We start from the raw sequence: 24,303 nt of genomic DNA on the forward strand, positions 1-24,303 counted from the left end.
AAGGGGAGCATTTGGATTGAATGTAGCCTTCAGTCATATATTTATTTAATAAAACTTGCATCATGCCTGGCATATACCATAAGCTGTTTTATTTCCGTTTAAATAACATGATTTTAAGTGTAATCTGTATTGATGTCCTATCATCTTATTTTCACGTGTTATCGTAACAGGTTTTTACTTATAATGCCACCAGTGAAAGAAAAGGAATAAAAGGGTCTCAGCTTCGTAGCTCAGGCAAGGCAGTTTGGAGCTCCTGACACGGGTCATAAGGGACCAACGCAAGAGCAGAGACATACAGGAGAGAATTCAAAGAAAAAGAGAATATGCTAAACTTGTGAGAGAATTTGACAGCTCTGAAGCTGAAGCCTTTTGCCCATTTTTCTTCTCCAGCTCCTGGCTGAGAGTTTCGCAGTGTTAACAACTACACCAGTCATTTACAGTCCTGTTTGGTCAACTTTTACAACACAGATGTAAGCAAACCAAATCCTAACACTGCAAAATTTTGAGATTTTCCCCACATGGAAAAATCCAATAATAAAATAATAATCTAATAACGATGCTTTTAGGCTTCCATATATTTTACAAATTATGTTTTCCCAATACATCTCATATGCAACTATTACATCCTGAGACTTCTAAATTCCTTTTATCATTAAAGAAAGCATCCAGTACTGAATGCCCATTATTCCCCAGTAACATGCAAGAGAAATATGCGCCTCTGGGGTTGAAGTCATGCATAACAAAGTCAGAAGAATATACTAGATGCTTTCTAATCTTTAAGATTAAGAAATTGAGGCCAAAGCTTGCTTATCAAGGGCCACAAAGAGAACCAAGGCCACAGTGAGAACTCAGGAGCCCAAGCCAGTGCTGAAGATAAGCAAGTGTCACGGTCTAGTGATTTAATCAACTCATATATGATCACGTCACTGTTTATATATCTTACGGACCCTGCTCACCACAGTACCTGACCGATGTCCCGAAATAAAATGTTATCTTCATGAGACCGTACACAGTGGTTCAGTACTTTCAGATATCATTTTTTCAGGCACAGATATGACATGTATATGCGCATATGTCTGCGTCCATGCACACACAGATATACGATACATACATAACATATATACTATATACATATATATCTTCTGCACTTCTGTCAAACTGCACCATAAAACTGTGAAGAATTCTGAATTAAGCTATTTAAACTCATTTAAACTGTGGCCAGGAAAACTGTTGACAACAGCTAATTTGTTATTGGAAAAAGATCGTGCATCTCTCCGTCACAAAAAGCTAAAAATCTGTTCAAGGTGGCTGGCCGACAAGCTTTCATATCTGCAAAAACTGAGCAAAGCGAAATAGTTTTGGTCAAGGTCTCCAAATAACATCACTTTTCCAGCAATGCCTTTGGACTACACGTAAAACCGTTCAGGGGCTCCTGAAAAGGAAACTTTACTCAAACTGTTTGTCAAGATGACCGGAGATGTTCTTTGGGAAGTATTTCTAAAAAAGTTCTCAAGCACTGGTAGCTGTACAATCATATGGAATTAATTTTGTGTATATATCTCCATATATTGCTGGAAGAAACAAATTAACTTTGAAATTCAAAGATCCTTATACAGCCCTGTGCTCTTAGGTACAAATATTTAAGTAATCTTTACTTCCTGTCAAACACTGAAATGGATATTAAATTACATTAAATTATTACAGAAACAAGTAGTAAAATTTCTTTGCTTTCTCTGTTAGGTCCTGCATCTTGGTATTCTTGCACTGACTATAAAAGATAATTTAATATTAGCTGTGATTTAAATTCCTGCTTCTATTAAAATATTAACTGTGTGTTGGATGCATAAAGGCATGCCCAGAAGCCTGTGTCAGAAGTCTCACCAATACCCCTCGTAAGGGATGACTCTACAAACTGGCTCAGGAAAACAGGACTTATTTACCATGTGCCTTTCCCCAGCATCTTTCAATGACTTCAGGATGCCATCCGTTCATTCACCTTTATTTCTTTTCTTAAAAAGAAATGAATAAAGAAACAAACCACACAGAAGGAAGGAACCTAATCATTCCAGTCCCAACTGAACCCAAACCTCCCCACTAAGCCCTACGACCACCACTTGTATGCGCTCAGCACGGCAGAAGCTGCCCCAACCTGCAGGCACACCAAGAGGGTGAAATGCTCCTCTTGACTTCATATATGAAAATAAAGAAAGGAATATAGTTAGTGTTTAAAAGGGGGGGGGAAAGAAAAAAAAAAATTTCCCTCTCTCCTTCAGATGCAGGACCTGTGCATTGACTTGATGGGAAAGATACAGTATAAAAAAATTAATTTCTTCCTTCTCTCTTCTTCATGTGTATTAGTAGAAAGAAAAAAATCAAGGAGGAGCAAGGCAAAAATCAACCCAACACTACGTCCATCAAGGTGATACTGTGCAGTGTCCCGACCGGTCCCACCATAGACTTCCTTAGGGCTACTGTTTCAAGTAAAAATTAAACAAGATGACACACAAACAGTTCAAGACTGACATTTTCCAGCTTTGTGTCATGTTACACGATTTGAATGAATCTCAACTTTTAAAAACATCCGAACACCAAAGCAAAGCAAATGAGGGCTGTAAAAAAGAATCCAAAGTTGTAAGAAATAAGACTTTTACTAGAAGCAAAAGAGCCACACCCATGTTGAGTATCACCAAGGTAAGAATACGCAAAAATTTCTCTAAGAATATACTGTCCACTCTCTTTTTATTGCAAGATCAATATGAAAAATGCTTCTTATTCTACCAGCAATTTTTCCTCGTGACTCTACTCAGGTTGTGCCTGTAGGTCTTTGCACGTCTATCTCGCAAGAGTTGCTGGTTGGAGCCCAGGGTTCCCACCACAGCGGCTCTCCCAGTCACACCACCTTTGAGGTTCAGTCATACAATGCAACAAGGGCTCAGCTTTATCAAAAGGATATAGCCCTGAAACTACAGAAAGAACTCCTCAGAAGTCGGGAAAAAAAGATGCAGGATTTTTTTCTAAGTTACCCGAGAAATTCAAAACAGCACGCACTCAACCTCCCTCTTCTCTCCACTCAAAAGCACTTCCAGGAAGCCTGTTCTTAACCCTTCTGTACAGACAAAATTCCCTTTTATGTTCCATTTATTTTCATTTTTACCTAAAAGGCAGAGAAGAGTTGGGTTTTTATGTACAACAAACATGAACTGGACTTTTTTTGCAGCGCATTAGTCTGTGGCCTACTTCCATCGGTATGAATGCATACCTGAATTTCCACAAAAATAACAGTTTTGCCCTTCTGATTTAAGTATGCCATATATTTAATGTAACGTTCATCTATACATGTTCTCACTGTTTAAGAACTCAGCGCAGGTGTTATTAATAAAATAAATTTATTTTTAAAAAGGACGCTATTCTATAAGCTTTGAAGCTCACACATAGTCTAACTTAACCCAGCTTGGGCTCATCTGGTCTTTAAATGACTTCTTTCATGTGGTCAGCCCACGAGCCATACGTACTGCTGCTCAATCACGCCACTGTACATCGTCAGCGTGAGGATGATTTGCATGATTTGCATTTCCTGTACTGTTTGAGCTTCAATGAGCTCTAAGCACCACGTACAAAAGAAACCACTGCCAAGTAATGCAAAGATTTTAGTTAAACCAGATGAGACTATTTTAGTCAGGCTGCCAATACTGGAAAGAGAAAAAAAAAAAAAAGTCTCAGGGATATCCTGTTAAATAAGGATTTATTTGGAGGGAATCTGAACCTTAGATTCATACCCTTACTTTTAAAATATAAAAGTTGTATGAATTTCTTAATAAGTATGGCCTAGCAGAAAACAATTCTGCAAAAATATTTTTTTCCCAATGTTCCTTAGATTTTGGCACCACATTATGTTAGTAATTTATTTATTTAATAGTACATAAATGGGGTTTGATTACACTACTTTTCCTACCATATAAACCCACATCTAATTAAACTGAATTCACTGATTGCTGGTTAAAATTTCTCCCTGTGAAGAAATCTTTTATCACAAATGATCAATAAAAGCTGTTGGACAAATAACTATGATAGAAAGAGCATTACAGTGGGCTTCAATGAACAAGTACTAAAGTTAAAAAAAAAAAAAAAGTACCAGAGACTCGTCGTCATGAAAAACAGAGACAGATGGGGAGACAGACCTATATGATGCTACAAATAGATGAGTATCTTGTAAGGATTTCAACAAATGTTGTAAGACCTAGTCAAAATTTGAAAAACTACAGATTTGCTTGTGCTGGTGTACTGAAGTTCACCTGAAGTCCAAGCTATAATATAATCATTACATATATTATCAAACTTTCAAAAATAACAATAAAAATACAGAGTATCCTTAAAGACTTTATAAGATCTTTTCCAGATAATGGCACAATTAATACTGTCATTATTTAGTACAAACCCTGTGTTTGTACAAAGAAAGATTAAGAACGTTTGCTTTAATAGCTACTTTGGAAATGAGGTGTATCCTGTTCTCAACTTAAAAACAACAGGTGTGCACGTAAACTTCACGTGCAATGTTGTATTTTACAGTAAGTCTTTCTTCAAAATGGTAGATAAATTCAGACATTGGAACGATTAATAAATGATAGCACGCTGATACACTGAACTGCATGTGACGAGCTACAGGGCGTACATCACGTATGCCTGATAGCAACCCAAGACAGTCTGTTGGAGCGCTCAAGGAATCTGCATATAATCACGCTTATTAAAAACCACAGAAAACTCCCATTGCGGTTGGTTCCAAAGGACATTCAGTTTTAGAAAATTAAGTTGCCTCTTCATTTTTCTGTATTGTTCAAATGTAACCAAACATAAGAAATGGTGGAAACTGTAACCAAGGGGTTAAATTCTGTCCTGAATACAAAAATTTTACTTATTCCACTGTTGTCTGCAAATATACAGTCAAGAGCAACATTTAATCACAACACGCACTTTCTATATTGTGGCTGTAAGATTTAGTAATCAAAATGGTTACCATAATAAACATGTATTCTGTCATTTTTCCACTTAGAGATCCCCTGTATAATGCTCTTATTTAAAGGTCAGCTAATTTTATTATGGAAAGTAACTAATAACCTTTATTAAATCTCAGTCTCCCAGTTTTCTACCACGTCAACCAAATAAATAATACACTGAAGGAATACAAACCAAGCTGTTGAATATAGCCTCTACTGTATGGGCAAAAAAAAAAATAAAATATCTCTATTTGCAAGAGACAAAAGAGGTCATTAGAAATTTAATACATGTTTTTTGGTCTGGAAATTTCAAAAGCATGTATAGACAGAGCTTTTTAAATGCCAGGTTGCTAGTCCTCTCCCATGTTCCAAGATGCTGAGACCACTGAATGACGTGCTAATATCCAAGCACAACCAATAATCTTAAATGTTACACAGCAACTTTTTTTTTGTCATTTCCTAAATTTGCAGGACATGCATGATATTGGAGAATATAACTAAGAATTTTGCTTACAAACTTTTCTGCTGTCTAATTTAATAAAACGACCGAACAACATGAAAACATCAAAGCAAAAAATGTATGTATTCATATTTTGTTCTCATGACATCTCTTGTATGGGAAGCATTATTAATGTTACACACTATATAAAATGATGCAAGAATATCCACTGTTTTATACAATTGGATCAGGATGCAGCATTATTCATGATCAACCTTTCCTAGCACACCGCTTTGGGTGAGTTTGTTCCTAAGAAACATTACTACGCTTGAAACTAAAAATAGATAGTTATTTTTAGCTATTTAATCACATGAGGAAGACGACACAGTTTGTATCAGTCTTCTTTAATTTACAAAATAATTCCATAATGCACCCTGCACGTATATCATGAAAATCCCTGGCACACAACCTCCAGGCTCGCACACCGTGAGCCGTGCGCCGGCTGCAAGTGGAAGCAAAATGGGTCTTAAAAGATTCCAGCAACAATAGTCTTGTGACTAAATCAGAAACAGAAGCAGAAGTCATGAGCCAAACAGATACCTATCGGTTTCCTTGAGCTTAATCTGATTAAAACATGGCTCTCAAAAATGTTAAATAGAATGCCACGTCAGAGAGCAGGCAAATGATAAAAATAGTTCATGACAGGAAATCATTATTAAACCAGCATTACTAGTGTATCTGTTACGGAAATTTCCCTGTAATTTTTCAAGGTTTCCCCTTATGCTTTTTCTCGAGTTGCCTGTTACAGGTTGTTTTTTTTTCCTCAATGGCGTGTAAGTTTGAGATGTAAAATGAAAATCATCACTGCAATTTTCCAACTATACTCTGCTCAATACCATCTCAAGTGTGTCATACATCATCTTGTCATTCACTTTAACAAGAAATCACATAATATTCAGAGGCAGAAAATAATCCAAAATGGGTAAGTGCCACTATGGCAAAAACACATTCATATGGCATCACAGGAAAAAGAAATAAAAATTAAAAAATCTTAATCTTTGAAATTAAGACTTTCGTAATGAAAGCATCTTAAAAATATTTAAGTGGGGGGGAAAGTTTCTATGAAAAGGTGCTGGGAATGACAGGAGAGGCATTCCAGAGTCCACCAACCAAAACCAGAAGAATAAAACTGTTGATAATATACTGTCGCAGATCAACCTTAATGTTTTAAAAAGCTTACACAAATAAAATAAAACTCAGCACCCTTAAAAAAAAAAGTTATTATTACTATCCTTCCTACTATTATCAGCCCTCTCTCAACCATCCTCTCGATTATCGTGCCTTTAGAGCACTCCATCAAACAAAAACTAGACTTGCAGCATCTTGTCCTGCATTTAGTTACACGATCCAGAAAAAGCTTTTACAAAAAAAACAAACAAACAAAAAAATAAACACCAAAAAATACCTTTACAAGGTTTTATTTTACAAGGCTAACTCCAATTAATAAAACTTATTTTGGCATACGGAAGAGACTTCAACAAACCTTAACAGCCACCCCCAAAACCCCTTGATTTCTTTTTCAAATGTCATTGGTGGAGAAAAAGAAGCCATCAATCAAATTAGCTGTATTTTCATAAAGATAAGCATTTCAACTCTAATGATGGTTCATGCTTCCTCGAAGAAGAGCCTGAGTTAGTCCTTTCCAGTAGAAGGATACTCAACAAGCCTCATCTTCCCAATGGTCCCTTCGCCCAGCAGCCTTCTCACCGCTGCGCTTGTATACTCAAAGACTGGCAAGCTTTTCAATTTTAAGTCAAACTCAGAATTATTTGCTACTGACACATCGTAAGACAAACACATGACCTGGGGAAACAAAGAGGTAGTTCAGAGATGTATCTAGATAGAACCACGGCTGGTCTTTAATCAGACTCCAACTGTTGCCCATCTAAAATCCACGGGTGACAATGAATCACAGAAATAATGACATTTTTTGAAGATAGTACAGTCACTAAATGTTTTGCAAGAGTTTTCTAAGACCTTCTTGATTTTTGTCCTGAGTGTTGGCATATTCGTCCCCCAACAGTCAAGCTATATCTGACTCAGCATGAAAGGGAACATCCTATTTACAGCAGTGCTTAAGCCTTATTCCATAAAGAGTCTTCCAAGAGCACTCAGATCTATTCTTAATATCCCTCCCACATTACGAAATGATTATCTAATACAGGGAGTAATCAGCTCATGGTCTTACTACAGTCATCCTCCTTGACAAAGCAAGGAAAAAAATATGCAACTGCGAAGCACTATGAAGTCAAGGTTCAAAACATCCACATTTATTGAGATCAGCGCAAATTCATTTAGATCTCAACACAACAAGACTGAGGGCTGTCTCTTGATACACAAATGCCTATCTGCTGGTAAATTCAAAGCCTGTATTTCTGCAATGGGCCTCTACCAGGACACATGCAATGTCACAGTGAAGGGGACACAGCCTGAAACGCTGGAAGAAAAGCCGGCAGTGGTTAAACTCAGAACCAGTTTTAATGTTGAAGTTAACATTTTACCATGCCAGAACACGGTGAACCACAGAAATTTCATGCTGTCCTGCCATCAGAATTAAATAGCTTCCTAATCTGAAATACTGATATAGAAGTCTGGACTCACAGATTATTAATTTATAATGGTATTATTAATAGTAGCAATACTATTAAGAATGGGCCATACGACAGAGCCAAGCATGCCCTTCCAGGCAAGAACTGAATGGGTAGAGTTCAAGTGTGCACCAACAGCCATCTGGATCGATGTAAATTTGTTCACAACACGCCTTTTCTCATTTCATACCCCCTCTCAGGTCCATTTTCTCTGTATTACCCTAGAAACAAGACATGCAAGGGGAAAACAGCCATTCTTGTAGTTCTTAGGAGCAAAAATATGTATGTGTAGAGTTATATGGAGGGCCACAACACCTCCGATCGCTGAAGGCTAAATGAGTCATCCACTTCAGAAGAACGACCAGTAATTAACCAAGAATCTGTAAAGCCGTTAAGTGCGAGTATCAATTTCAACCTATGACACTGAAGGGAGAGAAGCTTCCTATGTACCGAAACCATCAATATATCATGCAGCGCAGTCGTTTGCAAAATAACCTCTCACCTAAGGAAATTCTTCTTCTCAGGAAGCCAAACAAAAACAATCTAAAATATTTATTGCCATAAATTTCATCCCTGTTCCATAAGCTGCTTAAGAGACATGACATCATGCTAACTACCTAGACCCGTCTGGTTGATAATAGTCCCAGATTTCAGGCTGAAGACTAAACTGCAGGAGCGTGGAAGGGTGTGAATGTACAGGTCATCACAGATGCTGAACACAAATCTGACTTGCCAAAGCCAGAGCTGACACTCCAGCAAATACAGAAGGTCTGGCGGTGGCAGAGGCTGACACCACAAAAACAAGTCTTGCAATGCTTTTGTCTTCTTTTCAGCCACCTTGGACTGGAATTAGGAAGGCTTTCCTTTAAGTGGACCAGACCAAAACGCTCCATCCTCCAGTCCCTGTATTCACAGTTCTGCTTTCATGTAGTATGAACTCTACGTATTTCCCGGGCATATTTCCTGATGCGTTAGCAAAATAATTAGCAAACCCCATGCCCGATAAGACATTACTGTCCATTTTCTATCAGTTAGCGTAGCAAGCTGCATCTCCCTTTGCTCTGTGGTTTCTTCTTCCATATTGCTAGACCTGAGCTATGTGATCTTAAGCCTTTAGTGCTCTACTGAAGTCCTTTTATACAGCTCATTTCTAAATCTTACTTGTCTAGAAGTATTTGTCCGTTTTTCCCTTTCTACCCCTTTACATCACTAAGTGCCAAGCACTTGGCAATCCAATATTCACAAATCAAGCTTCAAAGATGCAATTCTGAATCGTCTTGACTCAGGTTGTGACAAGAAGGGGCAAGGACCCCCAAACACATCGCTCCCTGCTTCTGCAGGAAGGAGCAGATGGCCGACTTCCAGATGGCCGCCAACCTCGCCTCACCAATTTCAACATCTGTATCTTGAATTACATCTCAGAGGATGGTCCTGAGACAGACTGCAGGTCACTGCCCGCAGCTCCTGGCTACACGGCTCAGCCACAAGCCAAAGCATTTTGCAAAATGCAGAATGACATGCCTGAAAAAAAGGTTAAGACTAATTAAAGTTTGTAGCAAGGCATAGCTGAAAAAAAAGTTTAAAAGTAGACGTTAAGGAGAAATCCATCTTAAATACACGTATTTTAAGTGTATCTCAAATCAGGCTTGTTCTCCCCAGCCACAAACATCCCTTGCTTTCCACGTGGCACCTTGTAAACCAAGGAAACACCTCAGTACTGGTCATTTGTACCTAACAGGAATCAAGATGTGAACCATGAAAACTCAACCAACCCCAATGGTTTTGCTTCCAGGTCACCTCATAGCTGAGAATAGGCTTATTTTTCAGCTTCCAGATCAAAAGTCCATAACAGCACCACAAGAGCACTCACAAATGGGCTGGATCCAGCTTTAAACACGATGAACTTCCCACGACTCAGTGAAACAGCGGTCAATGAATTTCAGCTTGAAGGAGCTGAAGAGTAATTTGTGAGATTTGTGTACCGTCTAAGCCTAAATTTAACATAGCCACAAATTATATTGTTTCTTCATATGAACTTAATCCAACTCCTCTTTGGGGAAGTTAAAAAACTTCAAATTTACCAACAGAAAGGTAACACAACAAATTTGACTGCCACAATAAGAAGCTGGCATGAATTAATGATTTCACCAATTTTAGAGTATATATTCTTCTATAGTTTATTTAATAAATTCAAAAAGTAAAATGTTACTGCTTTCTTATTCAGAGTGCATAATCTGCTCATAAAGACCATTTCCAGACATTTAAAAGAAAAGTGAATTTCAGAATAGGAAAAGTGAGTATATCACATTTCAAAATCCATTAAAATATAAAATTCTGGTTACAGGCGCAACAATCTGCCTAATTAGTTTTTCCTAATTAGCAGGATGCTGTAACCTCTTTAATAAGACTTCTGTGGACAGAATGTTCCATATTGGTTATCCATCTGAGGAAAAAACTAAACAAATACTTCTGAGGTACAGCTAATAGAACAAGCATGGTTGAGCTTCGTGGTCAGAAGGCTGCTCTGGCGTGTAATACTGGCAATCTGCAAAACCACAGAATATTCTACCTTAAATACACCACCGCTCACACTACAAACCCCTCCGCATTTTAAAGACAAAAATAAAAATATTACGCACAAGAGTTAATGAAGTTACAGTTTTCAATTCCACAGCACGTGCTGGGAGGCAAAAAAAAAAATCCCAAACAAAACCCACCAACATATGTATGGACCAAAATACACTGTGGAAAAGTGAGCTAAAGAGATAACGGGAAGGCAAAAACCACAGTGATACTGTGACAACCTAGAGTATGGCTGGGTAGTTGTTTTCCTCCACTGAGAGGCATTTGCTTCATGCACAGAGCTTTTGTACCTTCCTCTCCATGATTCAGAGCCTTAGTATGTATCTAGCAATTAAGAGGTAACAATATTATCTCCGAATCCCATCTTATCCAATAAAAAGCATTCTCATTATTACCATATATCAATCGTGTAATTCAAAGACTACCGGTTAAGAGAAATGCGGAGCCCCAGCAACATCTGTGGTCAGAGGCAGATGCTCGAGATAAAGAAAATTCAGGCCCCTGTTTTATTAGGAGTTTGCAGAGCAGCTGCCAAGCTTCATCTCAACAGCTGAAACGTCCTTTCTACTGCTTAAAAATGCAGGAAGCACACAAGTATCTTAAACTCCCTCCCTGCCACCAATTCATTCACCCTTCTCACTCAGGCATACTGACTCTACCCACGCTCTGAACACATTGGTCTCATCACCCACCAGTGGATGTCCTGAAGGCACAGGAAAACTATTATATCCTTCCTTTTTGTCCAATCAGTATCTAAGAAAACTTAAGAGCCATATGCAAAATATAATCTAAGAACAGTCCCTTGAAAAACGCCTGCTAATGACAGGAGGTACAGAGACATCATAAACGCTGTCTTCAAGCAGGCCTGAACCCCAGAGACCCCAATGCAATCCACAACGGCAATGACCTTCCATAGAACTGTTAACACTGGAAATCAGGATTTCGAAAGTATAGATGCTTACTTTTTAATACCGAATGTATACTCCACTCATTGTAACATAGCATGGCACATTAAAATCTAGATTATTTTTCTGCATGTACATGAGAAAATATATACAAGTATTTTTCAGTCTATTTATACCAGAGTATTAATTCAATGCAAGACCATTCTCTATGTTCTCTGCTCCATCAAAAAAAAAAAAAACCCAACCTGTTAAAAACGGTAGGATTTATCATTTCTATCTCATGATACAATTTTGAATAATTACATTAGACTTCGGTTTTCTAGAGTCTTTTCTGGGAACTATTCTTTTCTGAAACTCCTCCCTACCACCTCTGCCTAGAGAGCTCCCATCTTCTTGAGCAAGACCTGAGATCTGTGTTTAGAGCACTTCAGACCTGAATGCTTCAACAGCCACAGAAACCACTGAAGACTGATTCCAGGCTAGCTTGGGGCCACAAGATCCTTCATAAGGCCGGCATTAAACCTCACAAGAGAAAGCACTACTGCAAACCAGACTTCACACATACAGCCTTGAGTAGATGGTAACGCAACAGTGTGGAGTAGATCACTATGAAGACTCTGTAACCAAGCCCCTTCCATGTAGGTTTCTTGACTGGTATCTGGAAGACATCATCTAAAGCGATCAGTAAACACAATGGTCAAGTGACCCTGGACAACTGAACTTGTCTCCCGGTGAGGATCCTGAAGCTTAGTGAAAGTAATGGAGAGAAATGGCAAAACCAGCAGGGTCAGCAGACAGGACGTGTATGATACAAGGGCAGGTATGAAGTCACTATTTGCTCCTGGGATAACTGAGAGTCAGAAATACCAAGAGATGCATAACACCTGATGGCAATGCTGGGCTAACTCAAGTTACTCTCAAAGCACCTACCCAACTTATTTTTCCTCCCACTTTGAGACCACACAGCTAAGACTTGTGGATGTAACAATAATTCAGAACCAACTTTAGTCTAGGACAACGATAGCATAAAGGCACAATTTAAGGGCTAAAGTCAAAAAAAAAAAAAAAAACAACCAGGAAAAAGATCAGCCTACTACTGAAGACCAAAAAACTTCAAAAAATTCCCAAATATGACAAAATAGGCTGTTTGTAGAGAAGCCCTGCAACCTATCTAATCAAAATCTCCACTCCCCTCCATACAGCCATTAATCTCCAACATGAGTCTCAGCCTGTGTCAAGATGAACTGGACATCGTTGAAGGAAAACAGGTCTAAAGCACACATTCCTTTTTTTGTCAATGGCTACAAGGCAGACGGAAGCTATGCCTGGCACTGTAAACAGTATGATGTAGAGTACTTCAGTACTTCCTTCAGAAATAACATCTAATTTTGGCTCATCTACAATTTATTACAGTATAGCTATAGCAAGAGAAATTCTCATTCTAAGTTAATTTAGGAATCACTTCACTCTAAAAAAATAAGATAAAATACAAGATAACTCCTTCATTACAATTCCTGCCGAAATTCATCTTCTCTTCTTGCATAGTTTTAGCACCTTTAGCACTATTTCTCCAAATTCATTTGGCAGATAAAATTTTTAGCTGTTATGTTTTTAATAAAATTGATTACCTGGAAATTTCTGCATAAAAATAATTTAAAACAATTCTATTCCTCAGGGTTTAAACATAGAGATGTCGCTATGCATGATAACTGTTCCATGTTTAGTGAGTTACAACTATTCTGTCATGAGTAGGAAATGCATTTTGCTCACAAAAGCCAAAGGCACTGTCAAACCCGCAGCAATCTGCAGAACAGTAGGAAAAAAATGCCTGCAAACTAACTGCTACTAGATAATGGTCCCATTTATCATTCTTAAATTCCATCTTTAATTAAAAATGGGATCTTCTCTTACATAAATAAAAAATTGCAGATGTTCTCAAATTACTCCTCTTCAATTTTTTTAATTCTTCCATATATAATATACATAGTATTATATGCATTCAAAAATTTCTTCATGTTATTACATAATACTTAATTCCATGAAGTTTTTTCCATATTCCAAATAGATACACATCTTTATTATATGCAGAATAAGTTCTGTTAAAAAAATATTATCACTCTTAAAGAAAACACAAGTTAACAAAACACCACTTAAATACCACTTAACTGCAACAAAAATGAAAGTTTAAACAATTTAATTAGTTACATCAGGTAGAATTGGTGTGAAAGAAACATTAGGCCCACTCTAGATACTTGTTTCCTCACAGTAATTACTAGAAACAATACTGTTAACAAGTATAAATTTTTCCACTAATTCTTCTGCAAAAAGAAAATCACGTATTGGCTTTTGATGTTGTGTCCACTGCTGCTTCCTTCATTCTTTCTTCTAGTTGCTATTAGACAGAAATATAAGCTCCAGCGTGCCACAAGTAAACTGGAAATTAAGAGAGCTAAAATGAACAATGATGAAGTAGGCAAGGTTATAAACATAAACAAGAAAAAAAAAAAGTACCCTGAAATGGAAAGCATTCTTTAAAATGACTGTGTCCATTGGACCATCAGAGTATATGTGCAGGAGGAAGGGAGGAAAAGACAGGGACAAAGGACAAAGACAAGAAAGGAAAAATACTGTCCGAGGGAATAAGGAGATTGCAAAAATCTTCATTATATAATGACGAACAAGAAAAAAGCCCTTCGGTTCCTTTGTATTTGCCAAAGATATTCAAATGAATAGACAAAATTTACACAGATTCTCAGGACTTTTTTTTGAAAGGAGGGTAAATTAATTATCATAATGATTCAAAGCATACCGATAACAGGTATCATTCCCAAGATATCTGGGCTGAGTAATACAAGAGGGAAGAGGAGGAGGAAATAAATTGATCCAGCTGTGGTTTGGGGGAGTCAAAGTCCATCTTAAACTAAACATATTCCATCGCATCGTAATTTGGTGTATAGATTGTAATCAAACTACAGCCTAGGTATATGTTGTCTGTTTAGAGAAGAAGCAACATCATAATCTACAAAATCAAGTATTTTATGGGTCATTTTAGACTACCATTTCAGTTTGACACAGAAGAGCACTTACGAAGCAACCACCCTTCTCACAACCATCCTCAACTAGCATGCCTCAGCTCACACCAGACTGGTCTCCAACATTATGAACTGGATCCCTTCAGTTTAAACTACCCCAGGAGGCGATGCTCCTGGACAGCATTTAATGGACTTCAGCCTTGTCTTACGGACACGAAGAACCTTAAGAACCAGGCTACACCTAGTCTGAGGTAAAAACCCCTGAAATAACGCACTGTGTGGATGTTGGACCAGGAGTACAACTTCACTCTGCCACCTCTCCACAATCCTATCAAGTCGTGCTACTTGTTAACCTGCCTACACTGTCTTATGCACATTATAAATCTGTATACAGTTGTAATCCCAGAGGAATCAAGGAGATAAAACCAGGAAACACCTTTGGGCATATTTCCTCCAATGACCAGGGACCTGGTCAGTGCTTTCAAAATCCACACTGTAACCCATGGACACCCTACAGAAGATGCTACCAGCCCACAGCTGGCATGAAAAAGCAGCTGTAGAAACACAGCTTGAACTTCCAACCTGTACCACCCAAGCTCATCAGAGAAAGTCCCTACCCAGGGGTCATGGCAGTTGCAGTCAACGGAGGCAAGGTGAGGAGTTATGGCGTGAGTGGAAGCGAAACCAGCTGAGCAGGGTATGGAGCTCTCCGGTATGGGCACTTGGGCTGAACTAGGGAACTAAAGGTAACTAGGGAACTAAAGATAACTAGGGAACTGAATTCTTGGTCTGTTGTAGACTGGCAACTGAGATGTCCCCAGCTACCTGAACCAAGACTTTCAAATTTCAATGTATTTGGATCAGGTTAATACTTTAAAACAAAGAAACAAAGGAAAAAAAAAAAACACAATCACCAAAAAAAAAGAAATATCAGTCTTAAGGTAGGTCTTCTCCCAAAACTGTTTTTGCTAAAAAACTGATACAATTTCTTTGCACTATGTATCAATTCACAAAACCCAGCCAAGCTGTGAGTACTCATTAGGAAAGCTGGTTATTTATGACACTGGAATACAAACCTATAAATCTAAATCATGTACAAACCAAGTATCTGACAAAATTTGTATTACTTACTTCTCAGGTAAAAAAAAAATAATTTGAGATTAGGAAAAAAGCAGCACAGGAAAAACAGAAGAAAAAAAAAAATCAAGATTTTTCTCTTTAGTAGATGCTTATCAAAAGCTTTGTTTCCTTCCCTTTGGAAGATCAAATTAGTGTTATGGACTAGAATGACAATGAATTGTAGAAACTATCAGATTCTTTATAATATGGTATTGTATATGTTTGTTATTTGAAAATAGAAATGTAATCCATAACTAATCTAGAAATAAAATATATACACAGCAACCATTTAAAAGGACAGATAAAATACTCATTAAAATCCTAAGTGTAGAAACACTGAATCATAATGCACAATTTCATTACATTTTACTGCCAGCAACGTAAATATCAATTCTCCAGGTGATTCATAAAATGCATTTTAAAAAGAAAAATAAGGATTTCACCCAGCATTTGAGAACATAAAGGAAAACACATGCTAGGGTTTGAAAAAACAGACTGTTCTTTCCTTGTCTCATCAGAATATTTTTCTGGAATTTCAGCAAATCTTTTACACATCAAACGGACAACTGCCATTTCACATTAGCACTTTCTACAGATCACCCAGCATTCCTAACCAGCATCCTTCCCGGTCCTGCACCTCTCCTTGCATCGTGTTCATCATTCCCATCTTATTTCTACCAAATTTGAGATCATATATATACTTGCACTGACTTCAAAGGAAGGAGCCTGCATTTAAATTCATCTAAAATCTCTTTTAACTATCCAAATTGTGAAATTGCCTAATAACAGGACTATACTTTTTAAAAAAAAACATGCTGGACAAATTAAACAACTGAAGTTTTTGGAGGGAAGAGTGCATGTGGGGGTTTCCACACAAAAACGTAAAGAAAACCTGTCACTTTTAAAATGAATAGCTACCATCTGCCAGCGTTTTATCTGAGGCAAAGTTGATTAATGCAAAGTGAATGTTTAAGATCACATTGCTGTCTGCCTGAATAAATTTCAGGTAGTTTACTTGGGAAATTATTTGTCCTGTTTCTTAAAAGGTTTTTTTTGTTGTTGTTGTTATTGGATTCCTCCCCCCATGTTTTTACGCAGCCAGACCTAATAAAAAAAAAAACCTGCACTTAAATCACCGTACTGTACAAGGACTTGACTTTGAGCACCAGAACACTGTTTCTGTCCCCTCTGTGCCGTGGCAGAAAAGTAATTAATCTGCCCGACAAAGGAGATCCCACCACCTTCACTGGCTTCATGAAAACTTTCAGGCAGCCTCTCTCCATCATACCGAAAAGTAAATTTTAACAGTCTAATTGTGAGCAGAGAAACCACAGCAGTGCTGTTATCCTCAATAGGAAATGATTTTGCCCTTAGACCTTACTTAATTTTTTACTGGATTACTTTCTTTTTTACTGATTAGTTAAATATTTACTTTTATTTACACTATCTTTCCAATTAAAAAAATAAGAACAAATCAATTATAGAATTTAAACATTTTTCTTTTCTTAACTTTAGCAAAGCATTGGCTTATATTAGTGATCTGATAAAAATCATTCTTAAATACATTGGATTATATGCTCTTCTTTAGAAGTTTACTTTCAACGATAACCATTTTCAGAAGAAGTTTCCAGAAAAGATTTTGGGCGATATTAACCTAAATCACACAAAACCCAATTTTACATGTACGCTCCCACGTTACGTACTCCCAGCATCAGACAGCCTCCAAGTTCTCCCTCATCAGAGAATTTCACACCCGTTATTCAGGCTGGGACGCTCTCTATTATCTGGGGCTACAGAAGCGGAGGGCATCATCTGCGATAAGTGGTGGAGCTTCATGCCGTTCCATATGGACAGATATTCTCTTTCCTTACACTCTTAAGCTGGCTGGACACCAGCCAGCTCTGGTCAGAAGTCACAAAGTTGTTTTAGCGCAGTACATGGTGCCTGTGTCTCGTATCTCAGTAGGGTTTATTGGTTTAGGTTCAACACAACGCTAGGATGGCCATCTGGCCCCTAACTAGCTCCCAACCAGCTAGTTCAAAGCGTGGGCAGGATGAATGTGTATGCGTTTGCACAAGTCCATGTGAACTAACCCTGGTGAACTCAACTGATTTGTTTAAAAAAAAAACAACACACACACAAAAAAAACCCAAAAGACCCACACAAGCAAGCTTACCACTAATGAAATTAAAGAAGGAATGACCTTTTACTCAGCTAGGCAGCGTAAAAGAGGAGCATGGGAGTAAGTAGTCTCCTGTACCCTCCTTTGTACGTAAGAGCATTGTTATTTGTATCCACCAGTGAAGCTACAGAAATGAGTAAGTTACACCCATGTGGTATTTTTAATCAAATATGAGACCTGAACCCTGTCTTTAGGTGATACTGGCCATTACATTTAGTAATCTTATTTCTTCATGTCTTTATATCAACTAATTAAAGTACAAAGGACAACTCACCAGTCTATTTTCTAGGAGCACGTTTCACTGCATCTGACATAGAACTGCAGTTAAAACACACAAACACTCCTTAACTTTACACAGAGCAACAAAAAGAAGAGCTCTGGGCAGAAAATTATTCAGCAATTTCAAGAAGGTGAGCTATGTCCCATCTTCAAATGTAACGAGGTTGAGCAACAAGACCAAAATACACTCTCCCAGTACTCAATACCATAAACGAGATTCAAGTTTTATTCATCTATATACAGAAGCAAACATCATAAAATATGCCAAAAAAATTAATAGTATCAGGTAAACTTTTTTTTTAATTTGCAGGTACATGGTTATCTTTTATTTAACTAATGTACTACTCACACATGCAACTTAGTATTTCTTACCCGACTCTTATTAGAGCCAAATGCTGTGAAGGTCTCTAATGTAGGCAAAATTATTCCACTTCCTACGAAGACTATATAAAGATGCACTTCCAGTATTTGACATGAAGACGTAAAAAGACAGAAATGTTCCCAGCACCAATGGGTATTATGTATTCAGCTTTAATGAAATTGCTGAAATTTGCCCTGCCTTGCTTCAGTTCACGTCTTCCCACATCTTCCCCAGGACATATTACTTGCAGGTATTTCTTTTAAAAGAAAATATCTAGAAAACAGTTCTAGCTTACAAATGCTCACACATGCAAGCTGTGTTCTGTTTTCAGTGGGACTGGACTACTCACTGGAATAAAAATTTACAGGATTACCATATTTAAGATGACACCTAGGCGACACCAGTCCATCAGTTAGTAAAAAAAAATCACTCTATAATAACGCATTTTCTCTTTATAGAACAGAATGAAAGCATCAGATCTGAAACAATCCTAAATCTAGTAGTCTTAACAGGTTATTTTAAAAAAACCCAAAACCCATCACATCTACATTATATACTGTTGGAATACACTATATATTGCTGAACACCACAACCCCTAGGTTGTTTTTTTTTTCAGAGTTCTATTAATTGAAAACAATGATTTGTTTTCTCTTTTGTAAAATGTAAAAAGCATAGAATTTGTCTCTAAAATACAGTTGTCAAATATCAAGGGGTATATATATGCTAACATTTACCCTAGGGGTATTTCAGGGCTAGAGTCTGTTACAAATAAAATCTTTATTCATATGAACAGCTACCTGGGGGGCAATACTGAATGTTACACATAATATTTATATATATATTTAAAATAATCTAGCAGTGCCATTAAAACAAACTGGAAGCTACACTGTATTTAGTCTCTCTGTTTTGCAGATCCAAGTCTTATATCACTAACTTTTTTGGGTTTGAATTACTTTCTGTAGAGGACAGTCCCTAAAATATAAAATGCTTTCATCTAGTGTGTCATATCAACTCTTTCATTATTTGAAATTCAAAAGATTGTTCATGGTAGTAAAGAATAGAATTATAGAAAAAAGAAAAGCAACCTTTTTTTTTTTTTCTTCCTTAAATTGTGCAACAGTATTTTCAAACTTGAGAACCTTCTTTTAATTAAGATGGGGAAATAAAAAAGGCTAAAAAAAAATTCTTTTTTCTTACATGCTTTCTAGATTTACTGAATAGTCACTATGTTCTTTGGAAAACAACTTTAGACAAGATCAGACACCTACATTTATCAAAGAGTTTAAGTTGTCTGAAGCAAGTTGGGACACAAAGCAGACAACACGGCAGCTCTGCAGACTGCCAGCAGCCTGAGGAGGTCGCATCTCTCTGCTGGACCTTCCTTATTTACGGAATGAAGATGATAATATTCCATCAACTGCTAATAAAACCCTGTAATTGTTGAAAAACTTGCCTAGAGAAAGCAGACAGTAATTCTGCCCTTTTTCAGTACATTTCAAATGCTGTGATTTCGAAATCGCCATCACAAGGATGAAACTCCTTGTACTAATACCACGTCTGAATAGACACCTTCTTTCCAATTAAGGAAAAATCACATGAGTCTCTGTATAGCAATTAAGAAAGCTGTTAAAAATGCTCAGTTCTGTGGCTGCTGTACATCAATATATTAGATCATTTCAAGTGTACTAGCCAAGTAAGCCACCTTTAAAAATTCTCCTTATGGCCTTCCAAGTTGGAGGGACTCACCACGTGCCTGATCTTCCCCATTCATCAGGGCTTCTGTCCTCCTTTGAGAAGATGAATGAAGGCGTGAGCTGGTTTAACGACACACTGCACAATGAAGCCATGAAAACAGAAAAGTAACATTTTTCTAGAGAAACACAGAATAGCCTTTGCATCGGGGAAGTAATATAAATCTAGGCACTGCTGCAGATAAAATACTAACTCTCTGATACCTTCCAGAATAGCTACACGTGTTTCCCTTGAAGGGTGAGGACGTCTGCTCCCTGTGACAATTCCGAGTAAATCTCATTTTTGCATGGGAACATCTTTTTACTGCACACCAAGACATTGGCTGCATGGTTCACAAAATTAACATTAGATGCACTGCTCGTTATCACTTCAGCTTTAAGTCTTCCTGAAGGGACATCATCTGTTCTCCAATAAAAGTATTTGCAAGTTCATCACATAAACTCTCTGCTCACTGCAGAGCACCTGAATTTAACAGCTATGATTCTGCACTGCATAGTCTGCTTCAAAAGCACTTTTTAAGACTGTTTCTTAACTCATTGAACATCGCTTGAAAACTAACAAACCTGCTTCCTGTCCATTATCAGCTTGTATGTACAGAAGTATAGATCTTTTGAAATGTATGTATACTACTTCTGTATAGATGTATAGCAATACCAGACTTACTAGCATCAGTATTACTTCTCATACATATCAGCATCTTGAAATAAAGTACAGTTTGAAAATAAATATTGAGTAATGCAGCTTCGTTACCAAGTGTTTGCACTCAAGATATTTGTGACCTTTCTATATTATTAAACACACAAATAAAGTATTTATGAAATGTTACATTTATGAAAATCACTTGTAAAAGAAAATTTTTATTCTATAAATAATGTCGATATTACAAATAACGCAAATTTGGTATTTCCCACAACCTCACAAGAAGGTTGAAATATTTAAATGTGTAATTCAAAACACTCACTCATGCTAGTTTGCAATGAGAATTCTGTCTTAACAAACTACTACCTGGGAAGCAGATCTTTAGTGGTTATTAGCAAGTTAGAAAACAAAGAATCAATGTTAATTTTAATCAATGTTTTTTCTAATAGGAGAGAGTAGTCAATCTTATAGGTTGTAATCTGATGCACGGAAACTTTCAATTTAATAAAATACTTGGAACATTCAATTACAAAACAAACATTAAAAATGTGCAAGTAAAGTAGAAGGTACCTCTAATCAGTTTTCCTCTCACCAGTCACATCAGCCCTTGTTCCTAAAATTCTATCCTGCCTGCCAGAATAAGGTACATACCCTTTTTTAAACATTGCATCTTTGTCAACTTTGACTATTTGATTCTGTCTGCTCAAACCCTAATAGCAACAGCAAAGAAAAACCTTTCCTCTCTTTAAAGATGCTCTATTGGTTGGATCAGATTTATTTGCTGTCAGTAAAGGTTATATTTGCACATAAGTCTATGACAGATTGCAAGTTTATTAACTTCAAGTGAGTTTTCAAGCTGCTGGGTTGAGGGTTTTTTTTGTTGGGTTTTTTGTGGAGTTTTGGGGCTTTTTTTGTCATCATTCCCTCCCCCTTCCCCCAAGATGTGGGTTACTTGACAAATTGGAGTTAAGTTATCTTAGGTCAATGTAACTGTAAGTTAAACTAATGAAGTGTATGTCTGTGAGTGATGTCTGATTAGTTTAATACAGTTAGTGCTGGACAGCTTGGGCTGCTGACCTTGAAGGAACACAGATAACATTGCGATGCGTTGGAGGATGTGGTTGCAATACAAGACAAATTTAAATAACAGTTTGTCATATACACTCCTCCAAAACAAAATTGTTGCAAAAGGAAAGCAATAGGAAACCAACGTTAAATGCCTCACACAAGACAAACCAGGGAAAATTAATTATAACATTTGGCTTGGGATGGTAGCTTATTTTAAATGCAAGCCAGAAGCAGGCACAGAAAAGGTGTACACTTATATAGCACACGTTCCAAAATGGATTAGACATCGTGTTGGGCAACACTGTTCAAATGTAGCCTTCTATAGCACAAGATCTACTCTTGAAAAATCACATTCTTTCCCCAGCCAGCTATGTCTATTTGCTCCTGGTAACAAATACCAGACCCAGTTCTGAACCGTAACCAGTTAGCACGTCATTTAGGCGTGCTCAGAGGGTTGCTGAAGTTCATTCTGTTGCTGAAAAGCAGCTGCTTGTGCTAAAACATCCCCATGTACAAACTGTCTCTCTCCATGAAGGTGAAAAGTCAACCGAGTGTTCATTTACTACCCATGCCGAGATGCTCTGCTGCATGCCCTGAGCAGAGCACGCACTGCACCACACGATATGTCACTGCTCAAGACAATCATCTTACCACATCTCAACTGATCAGGTAGGCCAAGCAAAATTGCTGGGTTTAAAGACAGCTTGGTTCTGGAGTGACTGATTGTCACTACATGATAGCTATCTGTTGACCTAAATAGTCTGCTTTTATCAGTCCAGGTTCTAGCTGACAGAAATTTGCCACCTACATAAATGCATAATTGACGTCCGCAGTTGCTGGCATGTTACAGAACCGGACCATCATTAAGATAAAACTGCTTCCTTAATCCTCCAGGTCAGCCCGAGTAGTACACTCTGATAAATCAGACTTCCTAATAGATACATCAGAGGGCAAGTGAGGAAGCTTGCAGTGTTCACATCTGTGCCATCTTTCAACCCAATCTGTGAAGCACAGTTTAAACATTTCAGTATTGTTGAATTCACTTGATGACTTTAAAGCAAGATGTACATATACATGTATACACAAACAGGTATCCACATAGATTCTCAGGGACTACTGATGCAAGACAAAATAGTCTTGGAAACTCTAAAACATGGCAGTAATTTCCCAATTATACCCCAAAAAGTCAATGCGAGAAGAAAAACTTGTATTGTCCATTGCAAGTCTCTATTTGCTTGCACATATGCACTTGCATGCACATAACCAAAGACTCAGCTCAAGAGACCTGGCTGAAGGCCTCTCTAATTTGAGCTTAGAAATTATTCAGTTCCTGGGTTACCTGTAATTAGTACTTGTTGGCACTGTTTGCATGAAATAAAGAGCAGCAGTCCGTGCTTTCCAATGCCACTTCTTGGCAGGGAGCGTACAGAGGACACAGTCATCTTCTAGCTCTTCCTGGAGAAGATCCATCAGCTGTTTGTGGGAACCACCATAAAAGGCTTCAATGAGAAGAACGCTCATTTTCCAAGTACTTCAGAACCGTTTGGATTCTGAAAATGACAATAGAGAAATATTTTACTTTAGAAATACATTTTTTTTTATTTAAGAAAATTATTTTGGAAAAAACAGAAACATATTGCAAGGCCTTACAGGGTCTTCATTTTTCCCTGTGGAATTAATTCTTCATATTATATTAATGAGTTTACTTCAGTGAAGGTTACTTAGCAATTACAACAAAAATTATCACACCTATTAGTTTCCACCATTAAAAGATACTGTTTGTAATTTTTAAATGAATCAAAATGTGCAGAACTTAAAAAAATACTGTATTTTGAATTTGTTGGGTTTTTTCAATCAGATATTTAAAAGCAGCTTTACTCTACACACTCACTTTTAAATACATACAATTCTTCAATAGGTTAGGAAGTAGTTTATTCATTTTTACATAGGTTTCCTCCCTTTTCCTAGTGGCAGATAAAACTAAAGAACAATTCAAACACACTTCAGTCCCAACAGTTGCTAATAACAGTAATTTGGGTAAGTGATTTAAAGCCAGAGAGCAGCTTGGGGAGATGCAGTCTGAGCATCCTCCCCCCGGACCCTGTGGCATCTCTGGGAGCTGGGATTACCACCTGAGAAACACACTTGGACCCTACAGGAGATGTAAACTATGGTTGGGGTTTTTAGGGTTGATTTTTTTGGGTTGGTGTTTTTTGGTTTTGGTTGGGTGGTTGTTTTTGGGTTGTTTTTTGTTGTTTTTTTTTTTTTTTGGGGGGGGGGGGGGGGGGGTTTCGGGGTTGCAATA

The 24,303-nt window shown here is 37.5% G+C and overlaps 1 protein-coding gene across 1 annotated transcript in view; it reads right to left on the reverse strand.

Annotated features, from left to right (window-relative positions):
• Positions 1-23,519, reverse strand: part of GTDC1 (glycosyltransferase-like domain containing 1) — a 126,852-nt gene extending 103,333 nt beyond the window's left edge. The window contains 1 exon segment of the mRNA XM_009701995.1: positions 23,338-23,519. Coding sequence (XP_009700297.1) covers positions 23,338-23,519 — 182 coding nt within the window.
• Between the last annotated feature and the right edge of the window lie 784 nt (positions 23,520-24,303).

Source organism: Cariama cristata, unplaced genomic scaffold (genome assembly GCF_000690535.1).
Source record: "Cariama cristata isolate BGI_N322 unplaced genomic scaffold, ASM69053v1 scaffold7936, whole genome shotgun sequence".
Lineage (NCBI taxonomy): Eukaryota > Metazoa > Chordata > Aves > Cariamiformes > Cariamidae > Cariama > Cariama cristata.